The following is a 23,548-nucleotide window of genomic DNA, read 5'->3' as shown; positions in this document are numbered from 1 at the left end:
AAACCTGACTTAGTATTACCTTGTGTCTCTGACACAATAATGTAGGGGAAGCCTGGGAAAACTGGATCATGTCTGGTCACCTTCTGGGTCTCACGTCAGGCAGATCCTTGGACTGAAGGAAGGCACACTCACATCCAGCTTGTCTTCATGCTAACAGAGATCCTGTGGTCTTCAAATTCTGCATTCATTTATGCACTTGCAGCATCATTGTCTGCAGTGGGTTTGCAGGAATGGAAATAGGGACAAAATTTAGCTCTATGCTTCAATGTTGTATGATTTTAATGAAAGAGAGGAATTGCCTTGAGACCTTCTGGGAATAACCCAGAGTATTAGCCAAACAGTGGTATTTTTAAAAAATCTTAGTATTAAAGAGACTCTTGTCTTCCTCTTTTTCTTTCAGTATTAAGAACAAGATGCTTTTTAAAATTCTAGTATTAAAGAATTAAATTGTGCTTTAATAATTCAAAAATCTCTGACCAGTCTGTGCTGAAACTTAAAGCCTTTCTCCAAGCTGAGTTTGTAATTAGGTTTGTATGGTCTGTTCCAATCAAATATTTGTGGTGATGATAATAAGAGACAAATCTGCTAGAGTCCCTTTTATCTTTGTATGTTCAGTGTCACTGAGGCAATTTAAATATTTACTATTTTTAGTTCTTCCAATGTCAAGCTACAAAGCTGCAGTTGGGGCGGTTTGTATGGGTTCACTAACACTCATTTATACCTTGCTTTTTCTTTACTGGGCTGCAAATTCATGTTACATCAAAATTTTCTGTATATCATGCATTTTACATAGGTTAAGTACTTGTTCTCTTTGTTCACCCTAAAGCTAGTTACGTCCACTTCCATGTCTGCATTTCTTTAACTGATCACTAGCAAATTGTTTATAGCTGTGGGATTGACAACACCTGCCTGTGCCCCACCTCATGCCTGTAGTCCTTTAACCCTCATCCATCCTTTGTCCCACTTTTCAATGCATCTGCTGTTGTACCATGCCTGTATTCCTCTATATTAATTGAATTAAGTTAGTTATAAATACATCATTCTACACTATCTATCTAGTCTACTACTATCCATCTAAAAGTGCAGGTTGTATGATAGAAAAATAGTGGAAATAAGACAAAATAGCCACAACTACCTGGTCATGGTTAGAAGAACAGCTGTTACAGCTTAAGCAATTAAATCAAAGTTCAGGGCAGGTCAAGACAAGTTCGGACAAAGCCTGAAGCCTTGCAAACTTGGGTCCAAGCATTTGAACTGGTACTAGCAGTGGTAATACCATATTATTAGGCTACAGAGCTGGAATACATTGTAATGGCTACTCCTGAAAACAGCATGGATTTCAGTGGTAGGGTAGATGCAGAAATCCAGCCTGAAGGGAATTTCTTGTAGTGTCTTTCATTGTTAAGGCTATTATGAAAAAATTACATACCATTTCAAGCAGATGTTAGAGAACTTCTGAATAGAATAAAACTAAAACTTTTTTAATGTCAGCGTGGGCTGCAATAAAGAGAATGCATTAAATATACATTGTTTTTCCATAGGTAGAGTTTCTTTAGTTTAAACTCCATGTTGAAGGGTAAAAGCAGCCGAGGTTTTGAAGTAACTGACTTTTCTCCTGAGGAGTTCCCATTGGGTCACCGAGAATACCAGTGCTTTAGTGTGGTTCAGGGTTCATTTTGGGTTGGCTGTACGGTTCCATGTGGAGTATATTTGAAATAAGATAGTCCATGTTGATAAAGTTTCAAAAATTGGGAAGATCCCAGAAAAGAACTGCAAATGAAACAAATTTTGAAAACCTGGCTTTGAAATTTACTATATCTCCTTATTGTAAAGGAGGAAAAGGTTAGAGGCGGTTGGGTCACTGTATTGTTGATAGACTCAGGAAAATACATCTGATTTTAAGGAGATTTTTAATCTTGTAGTAAAAGTCCTTGAAGGATCTCATATGTGGCAGTGAAAGCTGAAGTAAGAAATCCAAAATCCAAACAGAAGTCTATGATTCAGTGAAGATAATAGCTTCACAACACATAATGGCTTACCAAGAGTAAATGTCTATCACCAATTATTTGGTTGTTAGCAGAAATGATGGTAGGAATGCCTTTGGACCATAATGTATGAAAAGTCTCACCATATAATCATAATCACCCATTTTAAATGTAAGTAACTGTGAATAAATGTCAGCCAGAGGATTTGTTTCCCTACAGATCCTTTCATCTACCCTTTGACAGAGCAGGAGGATGCAGTGAGAACCTCAAACTAGTGCTCCATGACCTGAGAGGACAAAAGTCTTTTGCCCTTTTGCACTATGTTGTTCGCTGCAGTACTGGGCTAGACACTGGGAGAGTATTTGGCTTTGAAATGCATTTAGAAAACCACAATACCTGGTTTTTAAAAGTCAGTGCTCTTGTTGATTAATTGGATTTTGTTTCATGAACCAAGAATGATATATTACTTAAAAATGCAAATAGTAGTCTGGCCACTTTTTGGAGAAGCGTAGTTCCTTGTTCTGTGTTGATGTATGGGTAGGCAAACTGCTTGAATCTGGGTGCAAAATATATTTTTAATCAAGTAACTGCTACTAAGAAAATGCCTCTCATATAGAAGTTGGTGAGTTATGAATCATCCCAGGAGAATTTTTTGCAGTATTGTAGCAACAATGTGAGAAGCTCTTAACAGTTTTCACTGAGAACTCTTTTTTTTAAGACTAACCACACTTCTGCAGCATCCCAGAACTTGTAGTCATTGCAGCTGCCTTACAGTACCCAGAAAATCATATTAAATGGAGAGGAAGATAGATACTAGTTTGCACATAGAGAATAAGTTTTGCTTGGCCAACCGCCAGCGTGAAGAGTAGACAAAATACGAATTATCTAGGCTGGAATCCCAGAAAAAACAAGAAGGATGTCTTTAATAATGAAATGTCGAAGGAGAAGAAGATATCATAGCAATAAATAGATTGAACCCACTAAGCAGAAAGAATATGCTGAGCTCTTACTACAGTGATATATCCTGTAATAATAGTAATACCAGAATTTAACTGAGGCCTGTGGTGAAATGTATTCTTTCTTAAGAAAATGCAAAGATTGTGTTTTCCTTCGACTATTGGTGCTCAGGGTGTCAATTTTTTATAGCTTTTGAGGCCACAAAGTCCCACATGTGGACCTTAGTCCTATGCCAACTCCAAGAGGAGCATGCCACCCAATAAGTCATTAGCGTTGCTTTGCACAGTACTTGAGGTTTCCTCAGGGCCACCACGAGGACAGCTGAATTTTCCAATGCTGCTCAAGTAATTGAATGCTTACAGACGCCATGTAAAAATGTATGGATATGCATGTGCAGTGTTAGAGTAATTGATCAGGAAATGTTTTTTGCATCAATTGGTGAAGTTACTGGTTGCTAGTAAGAACTGAGCTTGTCATTTCTCATCTTTTAAACTATGTTAACTCTACCTCAGTTGTAATACTTAGACACCGGACACTGCTAGCCATTAGGTGTAAAGAGAAGTTAGGAAAATGTTTGAAAAAGTCATTATTTTTTTTTGTCCATAGCCAGTAATCCATTTCTTCTGTGGTTTCTCTCCATGTCTGCTTCCTATCTTCTGAATCCAGCAGACGCTCTGAGTGATTCAGTAGGATAGTCTCAATTTTAATCTCAATATTCAATCTTATGTGATCGGGGTCTAGAGTCATGTAAAACGTAGGAGCTTAACTCTTGGGAAAGCCATGATTATGCATTCCAGGGAAGCATTCATTTCTGTCTGGGAGTGTCTCCACAGCTCCTCACAGGAGGGTAACTGCAAGCTCTCTATGGCTTGCATGAGATCAATGTTGATGCAATCCAAACTAAACCCCAACTGAACCCAAGCTAAAAACCCCTGCTAGGAGAGGAAAGGGTGCTCATTTAGACAAGGCATAGTGTCAATGTGTTTGTGTGGCTTTTGGCGTGTTCATACCCTGTGTCTGTTCAGAACTAGGGCACTGTGTGCCACAGCCTATACATTTACACAGGATGTAGCTCCACCATGATACACATTCTCCTCTTTTGGGCAGTGAAATCCTAATGTCAAATATTTTTCAAGAAGAAACTAAAATAGCTGCTTTGTTTAGTTTAGCAAATTGAAAGCTGAAGTAGGATCTCCTTTTCCATTTATAAAGAAATGGCAGTAGTATGCAAAAGGGAAGGGAAGAACTGAGTAAGCCAAAGAAAAGGACAGACACAGGAGAAAAATGAGCATGAACTGGCCGATAAAGTTTTGTTGGGAAACTGGAGGGGAGATTTTAGCCACAAGCTCACAGTGAGGCTCTGGAATTGTCTTCCAATGGGAGCAGTAAAGGCAATAAATAAAACATAGAATCATAGAATGGTTTGGGTTGGAAGGGACCTTAAAGGTCATCGAGTTCCAACCCCCCTGCCCTGGGCAGGGACACCTCCCACCAGACCAGGTTGCTCAAAGCCCCTTCCAGCCTGGCCTTGAACACCTCCAGGGATGGGGCAGCCACAGCATCTCTAGGCAACCTAAATTCCTTAGGTTAAGCAGAGATTTATGCAATGGAACAGCAACATGAAATTGCAGGGTATTTGCACTGACAACCCTGACAGTCCTCTGTGATGCAGCACTTCTGTGTTCCTGTGGATGAGCACCACAGCGGTCTGTGAGTGTTAGGTCCTTAAATATTGCAACAGCCCATGAGGCCTCTAAACAGAAAGAGCGTGCATGTATATTTCTCACATGTATGTATTTACATATATAGGTATGAGTGTGTATATATATATCTGCATACATAAAAAGAGTGCCTTCATCTGAAGGGGAAAGTGATGTTGCAAGTTAAATACTTTCAATTTACAGTAATGATCAAGCTAAAGGAGAGACTTGCCTGTTAGGAAGAAGGTTCTAGCTCTTATAAATATGTGCAAGAACAATGCAGGAAAATGCATATTATCTAAGAAAATTTCATTTTGTCAAATATTTATCTGCCCAGCACTTCCTCAAGTGACTGTTCTTTCTGCTGTAATGTAATTCCCTGTGCGCTACACAGAAGGAAAATTGTTGTTTCAGTTCTGGTGTCTTTAAGCTGCAAACCTACTTGTCTCTCAGAGAGGAGTTGCCCTTAATGTGCATCTAATAATCTAATTCATCTTTAATTAATGTGGCACTACCTTGTGAGAAACAAGGTCTTCCTCTTTCTGACTGCCCTTGATTCTGTAATAGAGCTCAGGGGATGAAGGTGACTAAGGTTATGTGTCTGTGCATTGATTTGTAGGCTCGGGGACAGTCACTGCAGTGTCTCCAGGGGCGCCCCAGGGATTCAGAGCTCTCAACAGCACCATGGCTGAGACCAAACTGAGACGCTTGAGGGAGTAAGTAGCATATTCATATATTACTGATATTCAAACAAATAGTATGGATTTGAAAAACTGCAGAACACAGCAAAGAAAACCATGTGTTGTTTCCCCACCCCAAAAAATCCCTTCAGCAAAAAGAAGTGGATGGTAAGGTATTCTTTACAGACTGGATGCCTACTTGCCTCCAGAGGAGGAAGGTTGACTATCACTTTTGATTGTTTTCTCATAATCTGCATAACCATTGTCATCCTTGAAGGATCTAGTTTGCCTTCACTGCTGTCTGTGTCGTTCTGAACTTCGCTTTCTTTATTATCTCAGCATATGCACATAAGTCACCTGCAGATACCCATCTTCCCACTATGTTTGCTCCCTCACCCACACTTCATTCTTGCCTGGAAAGAAAGACTAATGGATTTGATTCCCATGATGATATGAGGATTTAAACCAAACATGTTTGCTGCTGTTGGCTGGGATTTTCAAATGAGACAGAGGAATTTGCATGTGCAGCTCCCTTTGAAACTCGTTGTCTAATTGCTTTCAGCATCATTGAAATCCCAGCTTTATTAATCAGGATTTCTGTGTCTTAATAAAACAAAGATCTGTGCTTCCTTTCAAGAATGTACTGGTTAATGTATCTGGAGCTTTTATCTTAATTCAGTAATTTCTGGCTTTCCGAGATTTATCGTACCCTAATGTAGGTGCTGATCTGATAATCAGAATGCTGTGTATTATTTCTGAACTCAAATTTTCTTTGCAGTGTTGCAACATTCAACTGTTCTCAGATTGTAAACTCTTTAAAAAAGGGCAGTTTTCTTTTGTGTGGGTGGACACTGCCAACAATATGGTGGATGTTATTAGAATACAAATAAGTTCAAACAGTTAACACTAGTAGTTACTTAATGAATCCCCTAAAGAAAATTAATGCAGTCACAACAGCATTGATGCCAATCACTGTTTAAAACAAATTACAGTGCCAAATGCACCATGTATTGAAGGGAAATACCAATATAGATTTACTCCAGATAGAAGTTGTTCAGTTTTATGGTATTTCACGATGCAGCAGCGCCTAGGGTTTCACTTCATGGCTTAACCTTTATTGTGCAACCATTCAGCAGGTCTCACAGCCCACCACTCTGATTGCTTTCCATTCCCTTTTCGTGGAAAGTACTTATAAAACTAAAAAAAATGCATCATGTTATGCCAACTAGTTGCAAGGTGAGGTTGTTTAGTCAAAATGCTTGCTAATTTTACAGCCTTCACCTTGTGTTCTCATGGTTGCAGGATAAACCTTAACTATTTGAACTTCACAGTCATTGCCTTTAGGGCTGAGGTGCAGTTAAATCGCTTGCTTCTTTCAAATTCTGGTTTTTCTAGTACTGTTTCGTGGTTTTCACATTGTATTGGTTCTGATGCAATGAACATGTAGTGGTGGTTAAATGCTGAAAAATTTGGAATATGATCTTTTGGAAATGTCACATTTCAGAATAGTTTATAGACTAGCCATAAGCTAATGAAAAGCCTGATTAAATGCAATAATGTACATTTAATGCATTAGACTTCCTGGTTTTGGAACACTTCCCTAGTCGTTTCATTCCTGAATGAGAACAGTCAGCTGAGTATGTAGGCCAAAAGACCCAACTGAGAACTTCCAGCAGACTGTACTCATGAATGATTTTCAAGTTACGTTCATTAAGAAAACAAATTAAGGGGGGAGTATGTTTTGGGTTTGTTTGGGGTGGCTTTTTTTTGATAAATAAAGGTATAGATCTCCTTTTGTGCACTATTATAGCTATTTTAAAGACATCTATCAAAATATTTACTCAGGTTGTTGCCCTTTCTGCTAAACATACTATGACCTTGTCATTTTCTGAATATGTAAAGTTGAGTGAGAATGTTAATTGCTTGGAAGTTAGGGTAAGAAACAAGTGAGTGAGCACAGTACCCGGCATCCACATACACAAGCTGATCCTTGCAGTGTGTTACACATGGCCAGCCTGCACACAGAGCACAGCGGGGGAGTTTTCAGTGGTGAGAAGGAAGCACATCTAGCTGCAGAATGATGCGCGAGGCCTCGGCTGGTCTGCTCGTCCCTCAGCAAACTTCACGTGATGTATTGTACTTTATCCACACAGCAGTGCTGCTTAGGTAAGGCTACTATCATTTAGACTTGTGCTATTCGGTTTTATCAGGAAGTCACGGCCTTATGTTGGGGTCTTCCAGTTGACAACTTCTCATGAAAGAGAGAATGTTGGGGTTTTTTCTTAAAAAAGTGAGTAGCTGGAGTTCTGATGAAACTGAAAAGAAGAGCAGTAGAGACGATGTGAAAGTGCAGTGAGATCTGTCTAGGTGGCAAGTCACTGTAGAAACAGAAGTATGAAGGCTGGAGATCAGTGCCATTTTCAGATGCTGACAACAATAGATTCTGATGAGGGAGACTCTCTTTTATTTGAATAAATTGCTCCAAAAGTAAGCATTCTGCCTACACATTGCAAGTAACATTAATGCAAGCAACTCCAATAGTTCTGAAAAAAATGGTATATTCATGTAAAACAACACAGAGTCTAACAGCAAAAGGGCCTTTTAGACATTTTTAATTGACACGTGAATGATACGGGCTGGCAAACAACTGCAGCAGGACAGTCACTTGACAAGATGTGATGTGTTCATTGCTTGAGTCATCACAGTGTGTCGCACTGAATGTGTTCTTTGTCATTAGAGGGACTTGCTCTTTATCAGAGTGCCAATTTAGGTAGCTGTATTCTTGTGCAGGGCTCTATACCTATCTTCATGTGAGAGGGAAGTTGTGCTAAAAGTCCTTACAGGAATGTAGAAGGAAGTCACGGATGTTCTTGAATATGGTAGGTAGGAATCCTTTGCCTATTTCAAGTAAAAAAAGAAAAGGCTCGGGGCTTATCCTATAGACAGCCTGATAGTATTTATGATTCAGCCACCAGTTTCCCTGAATATTTTCCCTGGCATCTTCTTTCCAATTCCCAATGTTCCAGCATTTTGAATTGCTGTCCTCTCAGTAAAAGTCATGATAAAATCACCTGCTCCAGTGACAACAATTTGTTATATTTAGTATCAGTATTCATTATAAAATTTATAGCAGCAAAGATTTAACTTTACCTTTCAAGAGGAGTTAATTCTCTCTGCAAAGCCTTCTACTTCAGTGCTAAGTATTTTGATATTGGGATCAATGACTGTTGATAAGAAATCTCTTTTTCTTGAACTAGCCCCCTCAAAGGTTAGCTGAGCTTTTTCTCATTATGCTTCGTCCCAGCTTTGCATGTTAACAGTGAGAAGTCAAGCAAACATATAGATCAGACTTGTGTGACTTATATTCCTCATATTGGGCGTTTAAGCTGATGAATCACGTTAGATGCATGAAACAGGAGATGTTTCTTGGTATTTTCTGTCATGGCCACCATCTCATTCTCACGGTGGTTCCCATCCAAGGTATTGGGTACCTTGGTGCATGCCTCAGTCTGAGAAGCTCTACTCTCACATGCTCTCCAAATTATCTTCACCAGAGATCCACGAGGAAAAATGAATATCCATTTCACCAATGCTCCCCTATAGAGACTTTCCAACTATGCGTCTCAGACGAGAACCATGCTCTTGTTCAGAAAAAACTTCTCAAGCCAAAACTTTTTTTTCACCACCAGATCAAATTGTTACACCATCTCTTCCTTTTCTTTGACCTTGAGGTCCATACAGCTTGTCACAGTCTTCTTTACAAGATGTCAGAAGCTTTGGCAGTACGCATTATCTTAAAGATTGACTTTGTCCCTAAGGAAAGGCTTTAGAAGAGTCATTGTAGCAAACACTAGCTTGTTTTCTGCCAGCTTCCAAAAAACTTGATAGACAACCCCAAAGCTTTCTTCAGGTTTGAACTAACAACACTACATTAAAAGAGACAGGCCCAACTTGTTTAGATCTCTAGCTGAAAAAGTTTTTCTGCTTCTTTTTAGCTTACTCTGTCTTATCGTGAGGCCCTTCTTTCCAAGTTTTTGAACCCCCTCAGCCACAATTTGACCACAGTGAAGGGCCTGGCACAGAAGCCTGTGGAAAGTCTTACAATATATGCTTGACATCTCAAGTCTTGGCAGGTTTTCATGATCTAAAACGGAAAAGTGAAGGTGAGAAATAGACAAGTGTGTGCAGAAATCTGTGGAAAAGAACAAGCCTTATTAGGGGTTTGGGTGCAGTTGTCTATATTGACAATTGTACCTCCCTGTATTACACAGTATTCGTATTCCAGGCGTCCAGCTTCCCCTTGAAGCCTCTTCAGCACTGTAGTTAGTCAAAATTCATTTCTGGGCTTTGTAAAATCAGGATTCCTGTTTTCCAGTCTAAGGCTAGCTTTTGAGTAACAGAATAGCTATGGAACAAAATGTATCTCTTGTTCTGTCTTTCCTGAAAATATAAAGAGAAACAAAACCTTAGGAAATTAAGTAAAAACCTTAGTACAGAGTGTTTTGTGCTCCTTTGTGGGGTGTATCCATGAATACATACAATGAGTCATTTTAATAGCCGTGAACTTTAATATGCAGCTTAGAATTCAATAAAATGTATGTCAGTAAAAGGAGAAGGCTTTTATGCCCCAAATTTTGAGTACATTAAAATCCCTTTGCACAGCAGTAAGCGCTTCTTAGTCAGTCCCTGAAGTCCTACACACAGCAGCGTGCCATGATCAGGCAAAAGACTTCATCATCACCTGCTGAGTGTAAGTAAAGCCATCTTTCAGAAGTCATGGAGTAAAGGCATTTGGTGATATTTTTATTCTGTTCCTGTGAATTCTCATAACACTATTGCTTTAGACTCATGAGCAATATGCATATATGCTGCTTGTGCTTGTGACATTGGCATCAAATATATCGTTTATCTTAAAAATTCAGAAAGAAAGGTCATACTGAAGTCATTGAATAGGCACTGGATATTCTTTAAGATAAGTAGTCCTAAAAATGCCTAAAGTATACAAGATTTTTGTAAATTTATTTCTGCACATTTTTGAACTACTGCAGTAAAGGAACTGATTATTTGATTTAATGTTTTATTAGATGCCAGGTGAACCTTCCTAAGGGCCAGCTCTGAAACTTCTGAAAGACTTCTGAAAGGTTTTTCTGTTGACATTGTTGAGGGCAGCTTTAGGTGAAGACAAAAGCAACAAATATAGAAAAGCTAATTGGGTTTTTTAGACTTCCATAGAAAAAATTCTCAGTGATCTTCTAATTGCTATTGACTGTCATGTTGAATGTGTCATGAAGTAAACATGCATGAAGAATAAAATGTCTTCTCACAGAAAAAAGAGATTTGGTAAGGAAGTTTATTGACTCTATCTGAGCTATGGCTGTTTTTTGCAGATGAATAGAGGACATTTTTCTTGAGGGTATTGATCCTGGGATGTTTTTCAGCAGGAAATTTCCTCTCAACACATACCACATTTGTTCTGCTCAATGCTCCATTTTCTGGTAATAATTTCTCTCTGGTGATCCCAAGACGTCTTGCAACATAACTGTAGCTTTTTGCTTGTTGTGGGCTAAGCCAAAATATTACTTACATATCCATCCTCCTTGTCACATCCTTTCTCACACCTCATTTTTAAAGGCCAGTCTCCATCTCTTAATTGTTTAAGGCCGAATGAATTCACTACAGAAGCATATTAACATCTTAGCTCATGAGTTTCTCTTTCTTTTACTGTTAATCTATTTTAAGATAATTCCATACTTACCTTCAAGACCCAGATTTGAAGGTCTGAAATATTTTTGTTATGCTGTTTGCTTTATAAGCAAATGAAGTGAAAATATGGTAAAAATAACTGGGAACAGTAGGAGAGTTGAATCTGCCTTTATGTGACCAAGCTGGGAGCTTGGTTCTTGGCTTTTGTCAGGGAGAAGTGAGTTCCTGCTTTATGAACTGTTGCTGTCCCAAGGCAAAAACTGAGAGAGAAAGTGGGAATGGGTGAATCCTGTGCTCTTCCTGCCTAGGAAGAAATGAAGGTGAGGCAGTGGCTACTGCCCAGGAATATTTGAGTCCTCTGCAGCAGACATAGTAGTCCCTCCTCAATGCTGAAGCTGGAGCTGATGGTCTAATTCCCCAGTCATTTCCTGTGAGTCTTCATTCACCTTCTTCCCATTGTCCATGTTGTTCTGTTTTCCATAGGCAGAGTTGGCTGCCTCTCTTGTTGTTCTGGCCCTCTGTCTGCCTTCCTCAGCTAAGAGGTTTGCACTGTTATCCTCCAGGAAGGGAAAACTAGGCAAAATCTCAGAGCACCCAAAGAGGCAAAGTTCCACTCACTTCCAAAAGGACCAAGGCACCCTGGAAATGGTTGTCCTCTGAATATCTTCTTGATGATAGTTTGACAGGTACTGCTCAATTCCTGGTGGGGTCCTAATCTTCAGGACTCCTCTAGGGTACTGTCCTCGTTCTTGTTCAGACTGCAGGCAGGTAGCATTTCATCCTTACAATCAGGAACAGTGTGATCCCTGGTATCCAGTTGCATCAAATTACGTATTCAAGATTAGAATGGTGGTGGGTAGAGGTGTGAAAACATGTGAATCTTGGAAAATCTGTTGTACTAATTCAGACCTTGCCTAGCTTCCGTTCAAGAAATAAACTAAAATCTTGGCAAGATCCAACTTTCTCCAGAAACAGTTCATTACTAGTGGCTTCTTTTCTGGCTAATACATGCAGAGTCACACAGAAAGCAATGGCAACCCAATTAACAAACCTCAGGTTTCATGCTTGCACATTGCATCTGTTTCCCTGTTGTAACGGGACAGAAGCTCTGTGTGTTTGAATAGGAAATGATGACGTCTTTAAAATGGTTGAGAGCATTCATTCCACGTGCCCAGAGTATTACAGCTGTTGGCCTTCAATTTTAGCGGTTATTCAGCTTTAGGAATTCTGGTATTCTTCACAACAAGCTCCAACACACCTGAGATCAACAAAAATTGCAAGTGATCCATCATTTAATCATTAGATGGGGCTGTGCTGATTATATAGATCTTAATGTGCTGCCCTGCCAGCTACAAGCAATGTAGGAATTGAACAGCTGCTACTGAAAGGTATTTGGCAAGAACAGTATGTTTCACCATTTTTTTTGTTTGCTTTTGAGGATAGTGTGTATGTATTGCTCCAGCCTGATGATTATGGAAAATGGAATTACATATTAAAATCCCAGGTCACTAATCAGAGTGTTGTTGGGTTTTCAACCGTTCTGTAATATAGAACATGCCTTGGCTTCTCTGAGGTAGTCTTCAGTATGAAGCCCCCAGCTACGTAGCCTAATTTGAATCAATACTAGTTAATTTGCTGCATCCCAGTGTAAAACCGACCGCAAATATTGATGTCTAGTTGCTTCATTTGTTGTCCTAGTAAGGGTGCCAAAGATTAAGGCCCCAGTTCAGCAAAGTACTTCAGCACATTCATAATGTTAAACAGAAGAAGTCCATTGTCTTCAGAAAGACAACAGACACCTAAGGTTGTACAAATATTCAACTGCTTGGCTTAATCAGACATTGAATGGGGTAGTCATACAGGAGGGTATTCACACAGCCCAATTATAGCAACCTGTCCTAGGTGACTATAAACTTCTCTGGGTGCTCTTTGTGGAAAGACACAGGATAATTCAGAATGTATGCTTTAGAATCCTATTCTGAATTTACCTCTAAGAGTTTTGTTTCTCTTTGGCCGGTGCCGACGGTGGCAGCCAACTAAGTAAGTGTATAACATTTGGCTGGGTGACCATTCACTTGGCTTTTGCCTGTACTTGTATTTCTGGCAAGTCGTAGATTGTTCTTTGAGAAGCTTATACTGCTCCTCTCCGTCCTGCATCTGGGAAGGGCATGTCACTTGCCAGTGCCACCATTTTGGCAGTTCTTAGCAGTGTTACTCAGCACTTTGAAATGCATGGAGTGAAGAAACTCAGTAGCTGGAATGAGTGTATCTATTAGCTAACATACATAAAATGTGATTAAACTTCGATGTATTTTCTTGGGATGCTCATTCTGGTGTTCATTTTGCATGTTACTTAAACCTCAGGTCCAACTCTTTCAGTGTAAGATTTTGTGAATTTAGATATATAAAAACTCAGACTTTTTCAGCTTCTCTATTGAGCTACATGTCATAGATCCATGAACCATTCTTTTGTTTTAAATTTTTAAAAAAAATTTTAAAGTGGACAGTAGTGTCGTAATTGCTTTAGCACTAGAGAGTTTTTATCCAGTAACAAACACACAAAATTATAAGTATAGACTCACTCATTTTAAAATGTCAAGTAGCCCCAAGCACTCAAAACATGAGGAGAGTAAGACTAACACATCCTTTTGTTTTGCACAAAGAGCATGATTTCCCTAGTTTCTCATGCTGTGCCTACATAATACACACAGATTGAGCTGTTCAGTTGTCTAGCGCCTTGATTTTGTCAATAGTTTGCAAATATGGGAATGCTTTCATGTGGCATTAATTATATAGTCTGTTTTCAATCCAGGACCACTTGAAGAATCTTGACAGTGTTTACTAGATGCAGCATTGCAACCTTGGGAAGTTTACAGAGGGACTTGGGAGAGTATAGGTAGGGAATATGCATAGGGAATTGACCAAACCTGTATGAGGGCTATTGATGTTTACTGTTTTTGTTATTGCTTTGGTCTTCATCTGCTTGCTACTCTAATACTGTTCTTATCTTTAAGGAAAATCTGTCCTTTTCCTTCTTTCCTTCACCATGTTTTTTCCCAATAATGACATAGTTAGTTCTTTCTTTTGTATATGTAAGATATATTCCCTGTGGAAGGAGGTGAGCAATGCAGAGTTTGTATCATAGAAAATACCCATGGGGTTAAAACACCAGAGACCCGGGCAACATGCAGACTGTCTTGCATGAAGGAGATGTTAGCAGACCCAAAACACTGCATTTCCCATCACTCCAAAGGGAGCAGCCACCACTTCTGAGCGTACAGCGGCGTTGGGGGTAGCTCTGTCGTAGGTCTGTCTCCTTCTGCAGTGAACCTCATTGCTGAGCAGCTTGTTTTCATCACTTTGTTGGGCTTCGGAGTTTGGAGATACCAAACTAACTACACTACGTTTACAGTAGTGCACGTCCTATGTTTACATTAACCAGGCATGGCCAAAGATTGGGACAAAACCAGAGGATACTAGTACTTGTAAGGCCTAACCTCACTCCTTGTTTTAAGGTAACATCTCGGGCATGTATCTCTGTTAACTTTTTTCTGCAGAAAAATAATTTTGATCCTGAAGAGAACTGAGTATTGCAAAAATACACTTTAGGTTAATGGTTATTTTTATGGTTCTGTCATGTTTCAAAGCACACTTGAGTTTTATCTGTGTGAATCTAATAGCTGAAACAAATTATTTAGATACTGAGTTCTCATTGTTATGTTTCCGTAAATATTAATAGAAATCATTATTAATCTTTTATATGCTATATTTTCAGGCAGGTAGATGTAGTCTTGTGTGATTGTCCAAGAGATTTGAGACAGAGGAATGACCAGAGTCCTATTTTGAAAAGCATTTAAGTATTAAATCATTATTCTTCGGGGAAAAAAAAATAAAAGGAGTAGACCTCTTCTCTGCCTCTTTAAATGCATAAATAGCTCTGTGAAGCTTGTCTTGTTGTGATGAAGAGCCAGAAGAAACTGAATGTGTAAAACTTTCTAGGTCTTTCTGTAAATCATAGATCTTCTGTCCATAGTTGGTAATTGCTTTTCTTTCTTTACAGTATGGTGTAGTCATTGTGTGACTCTGCCAGAACGTGAATTGGTCTTAATCCTGTTTTGTGCTATGAACTTCTTCCAGGGCTACAGATGTAGAAAAGGACTTGAAAGAAATTGTGGACTTAATCCACCTGCCTTCAGGCCCCTTTCAGTGGATATAGGTGTGAACTAAGCCCACATGTTTGATGTACAAAAACTTTACACAAACAGTTTTTTGTGTCTATGTTATATGTATTATTATATGTCTTTTTATGTGTACATATATAGATGCATATATACTGTCATAACTGGGCATCAGCATCAGATCCGCAGCAGCTATTTTTATTTTAACTTTTAAAATGTTTTTTTGATTGGATTACTTAAAAATATTACTACTTTTATTATAAACTCATATGGTTATTTGGCATAGCTCAGCATTTGAGCACTGCTGCATCTCCTCCTATTGCTGTACAGTACCCACACCCAGCTGAAGGTTTCATTAGTAAATTACTGTGAGGCTTGTGATGATTCTGTCAAGAGTTGTCGAGGTCCACACCAGATGGTTACGTTGATCTCTCCATTGACATGCTTACCACATTGGCAGCCTTTTGATAGGACTGGTGTATTGGTAACTCAGAAATGCATAGTTTTACCTCCAGTATTAACATTTGATACAATGTGGCTAAAAATAATGCTCAGGTTGACCAAAAATATATATGTAGTAATATGTAATACTATGATAGTTTCATTGAAATGCATGTCTGTATCTTTTCCGATCTCTGATGGGCAAATTGTTAGTTTTATAACTGTTCTTTTGGTGCAAGACCCTAAATCAGGACAGACACCCCCCGAAATTCAAGCCATGTAAAAGGAAATCAGCATTAATTCTGAATTACCACACAGCTGAACAACAGAAATTGCAGTTATATTCCTACTCTTAAACTCTTATAAGAACTGTATGTAGTTATTGATGTTTTGGTGATAACTACTGTATCCTTGCCTACATTAAGAAGCAGCAGTATATTGTGCTGCCCTTCAGACTCATCTGTCTAAACCAAATGCACTGATAAACAGAGTAGATGGCATCAGGTCTATGTCAAATGTGCCTTGAATTTTTGCTTGATCTTGATCAGTGATGCTGAGTGAGGTGAGCTGATTACTTTTCAAAGACTCTTTGTGTGCCACGACACTGTTAAAACTAGGATGTTGTTTAAAATAACTTTTCCAAGGCTAGGAAATCTCAGAAAGAGCCTGAAGCTCAGGGAAGTGTGTTTCAGATAATGTTTCATGGGCACTAAACACTTACCATTTTCACCTGTCTTACCTCCTGAAGAATAGCTCTATATAAGCAAACGTTTCCTCTTTCATTTTTAGTATCAGCAGTAAATTTGCTAATATAGGAGGACTTTAAAATTGCAATATTCAGGTTTGATTTAAATGACCATGTTTTGTTGTGACTTGTTTTGCGGTTTTGTTTTTTTTTCTGTGGGAAAAAACTAAAGAAAATTTCCTCTTATGACAAGCTCTATTCTAGATTAGTAGTAGCTAGAATTCAACTAGCAGCTCTAAATTCTAATTCACGCTTCTTCCAAGAGCAGATGCCAGCTTCAATTTCCATTTTACAAATTCATTTATCTCAGAAAATGAGATGCATGGAGAATATTATTGTTAGTATTTCTTCAGCTGTGTGTCTACAGCTTTTAATAATAAGATTCTGCTTAGCTCATGGGAAAATATGTCCTAAATATGCTTTAGATTTTGCCAGTCTTTGAAGTAGGACATCAGAGAGTTTTGTTTGCAATCAAATTAAGGTGCTTTAATTCAGAAATTATGAAGTAATTAAGGATGAATTATGAAAATTACCATTGTGTCTTCAAGTGAAGAAATTTCATTCAGCAGTAATATGATGAAAGTCAAAGTCCACTGAGGCTTGAAGGTGAAGGTAGGGGCTAATATTAACAATTCAGATTTTCTTTTACTAGCTTTTATATAATGCTTCTTTCAATTTCCTTTTTTTTTTTTTTTTTTTTTTTTTTTTTTTTTTTTTTTTTTAATAAGCCCTTTTCTTAGATGTCGCCATACTTTTCACATTCCCAAGATTGAACAGCTGTCAGTACTACAAAAGTATTGCCCTACCTTTAGCAGTAAGTTCTTAATAAAAGTAATCACGGAACTTAGAGTGCATTTCTCTAGCAGATCTCAAAGGGTCTTTATAGAGCAACAGACAATCTTTGCTGCTAATGCAGTTTCGAACCCAGAGCACTTTCTTTCAAGTTTCAGAGAAGTTTTAATCATTCATAGTCAGTAATGCCAACATACCGAATGACAGGAAGATAACTTGAGAGGAAAGGGACCTTTTGTGTTGTAACTGAGATAAACCTGTTTGTTTACTGAACCGTGAGATGTTGTAGCAGATATTCCAAGATTTTCTGGTACAGTTAGAAAACGATATTTCGTATGAGATCAAAGATATATAATTTCCTGATTCTTTTGCAGAGTCATTTCAGGAGATAGATATAGCAATCTTTTCCACCAAGATTCATGTTACTGCTGGTTAGCTGCAAAGTGGCTTGTTTGTACCCTGTTTTAAAGAGAAATACAAGGTTAATAAACAAATGCTTAGAAATAGCCTGTTCAGGAATAAATCAAAGTTGGATATATTGATGGGAATCTTAGGTAATACTGCTGGACTCCATAGGGGTATCCTTGAGTTATAGAGAACAGAATTTAGTGAAATCTGCTGAAATTATTTTTTCAAAGGTCCCTGCGCTTGCTTTTATGCCCTGTGAGCCTTAATCATGACAGATCTGCCTCCTAATTTACAATATGCTTTTTGGTGTAGAATGCAGGTGGCCTGGCTACATCTGAAAGGATAAATAAATGCCCACTGGAATGGGTATTCCATGCACAGAAAGCTTCTTGTAGGGTTTACATCTAGATAGTCATGAATAATATTAGTATTTTGAAATAAATGAATTTTCTGTGGTTGGTTTAGGAGCCCTGTGTTTGTCATCTACTATGGCAGTGGTGAGATGCCTGATCCAGAGGGACTTTCATGGTATTGTTCTGGTGTGCTCAGTAGTGATTTGTGCAGAGCGTGGTGACTCAGCAGCTGCAGACCCTCTGTTTGCTCCCGAGCACGGACCACACCACAGGTCCCTGGAGACACTGGTGAAAACTCTGTTTGTGAGCAAAAAGTGTCGCTTCCTTTTGGAGGCGGATGAGGGAGAGCAGAATGGTTTTAAATGATAGTCGCTATCATGCTGAATGACACTTGAAAGTGAGAAGCTGAAAACCTCCTTAGCTGCTGATTTGTGTCATAGTTATCCTTCAAGGCAGGTAATGACAAGCTGTTGAGAGATATTAACCCAGCTGCTAACGCCCACAGAGGAGAGCAAACTTAAGCATTAATCTTGTTTTGTGGCTTTTGTCAGTGCTGCATAAAGGTAGGTGTGTTGTAATTGATCTCCAGACCAGAAAGGAAATGTTAATACGTAGCTAGTAGCAGAATAGTCAAAATAAAGACCCACAGGATAATAGAAAATTCTTTGTTCACCCAGGGAAAGATTTACAACTTCCTCAGCCAGTTGAGAACACAACATTATTATATTGTCAAATTTTAGTAATTTTGCACTGATGCGTAGGAAATCAACTGCAAATCACCAGATAGCCTGATAAATTCATTTGGGCCCAGATCCACTAAATGACTTGGAACATTTTTAGACACCCTGAGTATAAAATTGCAGTTCTCAAGGCTCCTGTTTAGCTCCCCTCTCACGCTGGCAGTGAGTCAAAGCAGTAAGTGCCTATGATTTTGCTAATGTTCATACTGCTTCTCACATGCTCAGAAGCACCTTACCTTTGACAGATCCAAGTCTCTGTCTCATGCCCAAACCCCATCATTATCCACAAATCAGATATCTTGTCTGCCTCTGTGGCCTTTGGGGCTTGTTCCAGTTAATTTTCTCTAGGCAGGGGTTGCGTGTTGCACAAAAGCTGGCGGCAAGAGGTATTTTATTTCAAGCCGCAGCTTCCATGGATGACAGTGTGGGGACTGGCAATATCTGCTGCCCAGCTAGTGAGCTGGCGGTCAGAGCATGCTTCCAGGCTGTGGGGGGCCCCAGCCCTGTGCCTTCTCTGCCTGGCACACTGGGACTGTTCTCTATGGCCAGAAGGAGTGAGGGAAATTGGGCTCACTGTTCAATCTCTTGTAGCTTGCAGGGAGGACACTCACTTCCATGTGTCAACCTGGATTTTGGTCCCAAGGACTGAAGGACTTCCAACAACTTCTCATACTATTTTAGCCAGAGACTGTTTCATAAAAATAGTATTTGCACGTACCTCCAGTGTTGTCCTTGGTCCTCAATCTATCCCGAATTAGCTTCCAGCATTGCTCATTCTCTTCTGGTCAAATACATCTGTTTTCATACAAATCAGAATGAAGGTGAAGGAGAGTCCTTTGTCCCCCCGTCTGAGAGGTGGTTATGTTCTGGGAAGTGTGGGTCTGAATCTCCTCCTACCCCCAGGTTTCCAGCTCTCTGGGTGAATGCTCTAACGAGGGAGTCTAGGATAAAAGGGGACAACTGGGTATCTATGTGGTCGTGTTTAATTGCTGCCAGTCCTGGGTGGACAGAGGTCATTCCCAACTTTAGTAAAGCCAGACAAGTGTCAGATTTAGGATATGCCTTCCTTCAGTTGTTGTGAGCTGTTGGGTGGATGCCTTTTTCAGGTGACTGCGTTGTACAGGGAGAACAGGGTTCAACCACAGAGCTGTAAATTTCATTGCATGAAAAAGATGCTGAAAAGTTAGGAAACAGACTGCTCAAATGTCAGCAATGAATCCTTCTGTGTATCTAAGCCTTTGTAACATGGTGAAACAAAATAAAGAACAATCTGAGGTAGCACATTTCAGCATGTTAATGTGTATCACCCTGGGTCAGACCCTTGGTTAGTAGAGACTGATGAAACTCCTTTGTTTTCAGCGTAGTAGTGAAAAACAATTTAGGGCATTGTTGGATGGGGTTCTGGCCCACAAAGTTTGTCAGTAATGAAATCCCAGATGTCAGGTATCCCCATTGCTTATGGAGTCTTGGCTGAGAAAGGGCTGGCGGCTCATTTCTGAGAGAAAATAGTAAGTTTGTAGGTGAGTGAGCTAAAAGGTAGCACAGAGAGTAAACACCAGCAAACCAGAAAACACAGCCCAACGGGAGCTCTGTACTTCTTCTCACAGCACATTTGGTGGTAAGGCTTTTAACCATTTCAAAACTCTAAATGTGGGTGTCCCAGATTTCATGTGAAATAGGAAGAACTATAAACAGAAGGGCGGTGCAAAAATCCATAATTGTGCCTCTGTAGGACTTCACAGAGTAGGACAGAACAATATCCTCTAGCACAGGATAGGGACTATAATGGGCAAACCTCACTTTCCAGGAAGCCACCTTCACCCTCCCTCCGTCAGGATGACAGACTCACTCAGTAATGTCTGTTTGACATTTACTGTCTTAGATCCCACCTTTCTGCCTCTGTGACAGAAAATGTATGATGTGGTAGCAGACTCGCATTAATGCAGCTCTCAAGTCCAAACAGAGCCTGATGTCTTCTTCTGTAAAAGAAGGTTATAATTTTTGTTACCTACCCCTTAATTTTCAACCCCGTATCACTTTTCCCCTAATTCTGTTGTATCAGCTATTATACAGATTAGCTGATTTGCATTCTCTGCCAAGCTAAACTGAAAAGATTCAGGTCTGCAGGTCACATTTATTAGCAGAAGCAGTACTCCCAAGATGTGTGTTTGCTTGATTTTTCATCTTTAAATAGACAGGACTGCCAAAAGATTAAACATACTTGTCTAAGACGAAGTGAGGAGTCAGTAAAGGCATTGATGAAATAGCAGTGATTTCAAAATAGTTTGTCATGTATTGATTTTTAACCACTGGAGAGGAAAACAGTGATATTTCTGATGAAGTTTTGTGAAGAAATATTTACTATTTGCCAAACAAATCCCTATTTAGCTTTCTGTGCTAACCTAATCCCTAGGCTTCCAGTGTCTGAGAATTAAGCACTTCCAAGAGTTTTAGTTTTCCCTAAACAGCAACGTTGGTAGGTAAAAAGGGCAGTTTCTAGTTAGAGGAAGCAGGCCTGGGTCAGGTCTGGACTTGCAGAGATTCCAGCTTAGCCCTAGGGCTTGTGATCCTGGGTCTTGTCTTTCTCTGCCCCAGGTTCCCGACCCACCTCTGTGTCAGGAGCCAGCAGGAGGGGTAATTTGTAGCCGAAGGGGGGATCACAGCTGGGCATGACCGAGCTGCAGAAAAGCAGAAAGCAGGCAGGATGTGAGGAGAAGTGTTTCTTCCCTGTGAGATCAAAGCAGTCATCTAGGATATCCTTCAGCCAAAAAGACCATCTTGGAGGTATTGTCCATTTTAGCAGCAGTAGGTATACATATACACACTATATATAACAAGAGGGTCTTTCAGAAGTCTTATATGCTAATAAAGTGGATATCTGTATTACTGAGGAAACGGTATGCTTTCATACCACATGAAGTTTAAGAAACAATAAACTAAAATTCTTGAAACAGTTTTCTAAGATGGAAGGAATTTGCATAATGTGGAAGTTCTACTGGCTGCATTCTCACTATAACGATGTTATTCCTCAGCAATAACAGGATGACCACAGATGAAAAGCAGCTACCCCTTTAGGTAAACTATGCTGTCGGGTTAAAACTATTGGCCTTGATCTGGTGCTAGACATATAGCAAAATCAGTACAAAATCAGCAAAAGCAATACAACTGGAGTATGTGGTGGTGTTGGGGGGCAGTGTGCAGGTTGAACCGTTTGAACTGCCTTTGGGAAGTCTTGTGCACAGTCACTCTGAATCCACTTGCAGAGTATTAGAGTGCTAAGCCATAATGCTGGCACCAGGGGACAACTCCGATCCCTTTCTCTCCTCCTGCACAGCTCAGAAAGGGCAATCCCCAGGGTGGCCAGAAGCTGAGCGTGTTCCCATGTCCCTGCTGCCCTGGGCACTGGCTGGAACCCGCTTGTGGGCAGCATGAGCCCAGGGGCATCGACAGGTCCTTTATAAATAGTAGGCAGCTCACAGTTGGGATGATACATGAGGCAGTTCCCATCCTGGGACAACTCTAGGGGCCAACCTCTCGGTTTACTGTGGTCTAAATTTGTAGAAAGCAGTGCGTGACAGAGACTCAGTGGAAAGGGAACGTGACCTCAGACATTCAGGCTGAAATTTTGGAATACTCTACAATTAACTTCCTAGTACCTCCTTTCAGTCTAAAAGAATTACCACCAAGCAAAGTGTGAAGACATCAAAAGACTTTAGTTTGTTTTAGTATGTAAGAATAATCTGTCAGAGAAACCTTGTTCAGGTTTATTGAAGACATCTTCATGCCACAGTGGATTTTCTGGAAACAAATTCCCATCCCCTCAGAAACTCCAAACAAACAACCAAAACCCCAAATACTCTTGAAATCCTAGCAAAATCCCAGTGGGAGAAAAGCTTGCTTACCACAACTTTACCAAAATAAGACATATTTTAGTGCAAATTGCAGATGTTTCCACAAGGTGATCCAGTTAGTCCAGCTCAGTTTCTGACTAAGTGAAGGGCATCTTTACTCCTGAAATGTGCAAGTCTGAAGCTAAAGACAATCAAATACCAACTGCTCTAACATATAAAAGATAGAAAACAACACAGTTCCTGTGGCAGACGTGTGCAGACTGGGCAGATAGTTTCTGATATGCTGAAGGAAGATTACTCCAATATTTTCATCAAAAATATTATGAACCCATTATGAAGTGGAAAATTTTATGTTAGCTGTGGCTTGTGAAAAGGAATTTAAAGATGTTTGCCTTTGGAAAAAGAAGTTCTGTTCATTGTCTTGCAGTTTGCAAATGGATCGTCTTTATAAATCAACATTAAGATCCCGTGAGTGTATTCTTTGCCACTGAATTTCAGATCTGTCTTCTGATAAAAGGAAAGTGCTGTAGGAAAAGAAAAAAATTGTCAGGTACCTCATGCTGAGCTTGCACAACAGTTTCCTTGTTATTTGATAGAAGGTGAAATAAAGAAATGAATCCTGAAATGTGTTTGTTCACATAAAATGCCACTGGTGTACGCTTGACAGGGGTTGCTCCTTTTGGTTATAATGAAATCCAGGTGCAATAATACATGTGTGTGTACTGGGCTTCCTGTGGATAAAATGGTATGTTAGATTTGGTATGAAAAGGAATCTTGGTTTGTGACAACAATGATGGCCGTGCTTCCCATGGCTTTACTATGGGCAGGTTTTCTCTCCTGGGCTCCTTGTATAACAAACACTCATAGAGAAATTCACCAGGAAACGTTAGTTCCTTGTACTGACAAACAAATAAGGTGCCTCATTATATCATTTTAATCAAAGGTAACTACAACATTTTAAAAAAAATCAGTACTAGTTATTGCTTGTATTAATATATAATGTGAATTTGCTTTT

The 23,548-nt window shown here is 39.5% G+C and overlaps 1 protein-coding gene across 1 annotated transcript in view; it reads left to right on the top strand.

The window, feature by feature from the left end:
- NEK11 (NIMA-related kinase 11) overlaps nt 1–23,548 on the top strand; it is a 130,067-nt gene that overhangs the window by 95,682 nt on the left and 10,837 nt on the right. The window contains exon 15 of the mRNA XM_014937745.1: nt 5,262–5,358. Coding sequence (XP_014793231.1) covers nt 5,262–5,358 — 97 coding nt within the window. The remainder of the gene's footprint in view (nt 1–5,261; nt 5,359–23,548) is intronic.

The sequence above is a fragment of the Calidris pugnax genome, unplaced genomic scaffold, assembly GCF_001431845.1.
Source record: "Calidris pugnax isolate Ruff unplaced genomic scaffold, ASM143184v1 scaffold11, whole genome shotgun sequence".
In the NCBI taxonomy this organism is placed as follows: domain Eukaryota; kingdom Metazoa; phylum Chordata; class Aves; order Charadriiformes; family Scolopacidae; genus Calidris; species Calidris pugnax.
This window is presented reverse-complemented; position numbering and strand designations above follow the sequence as displayed.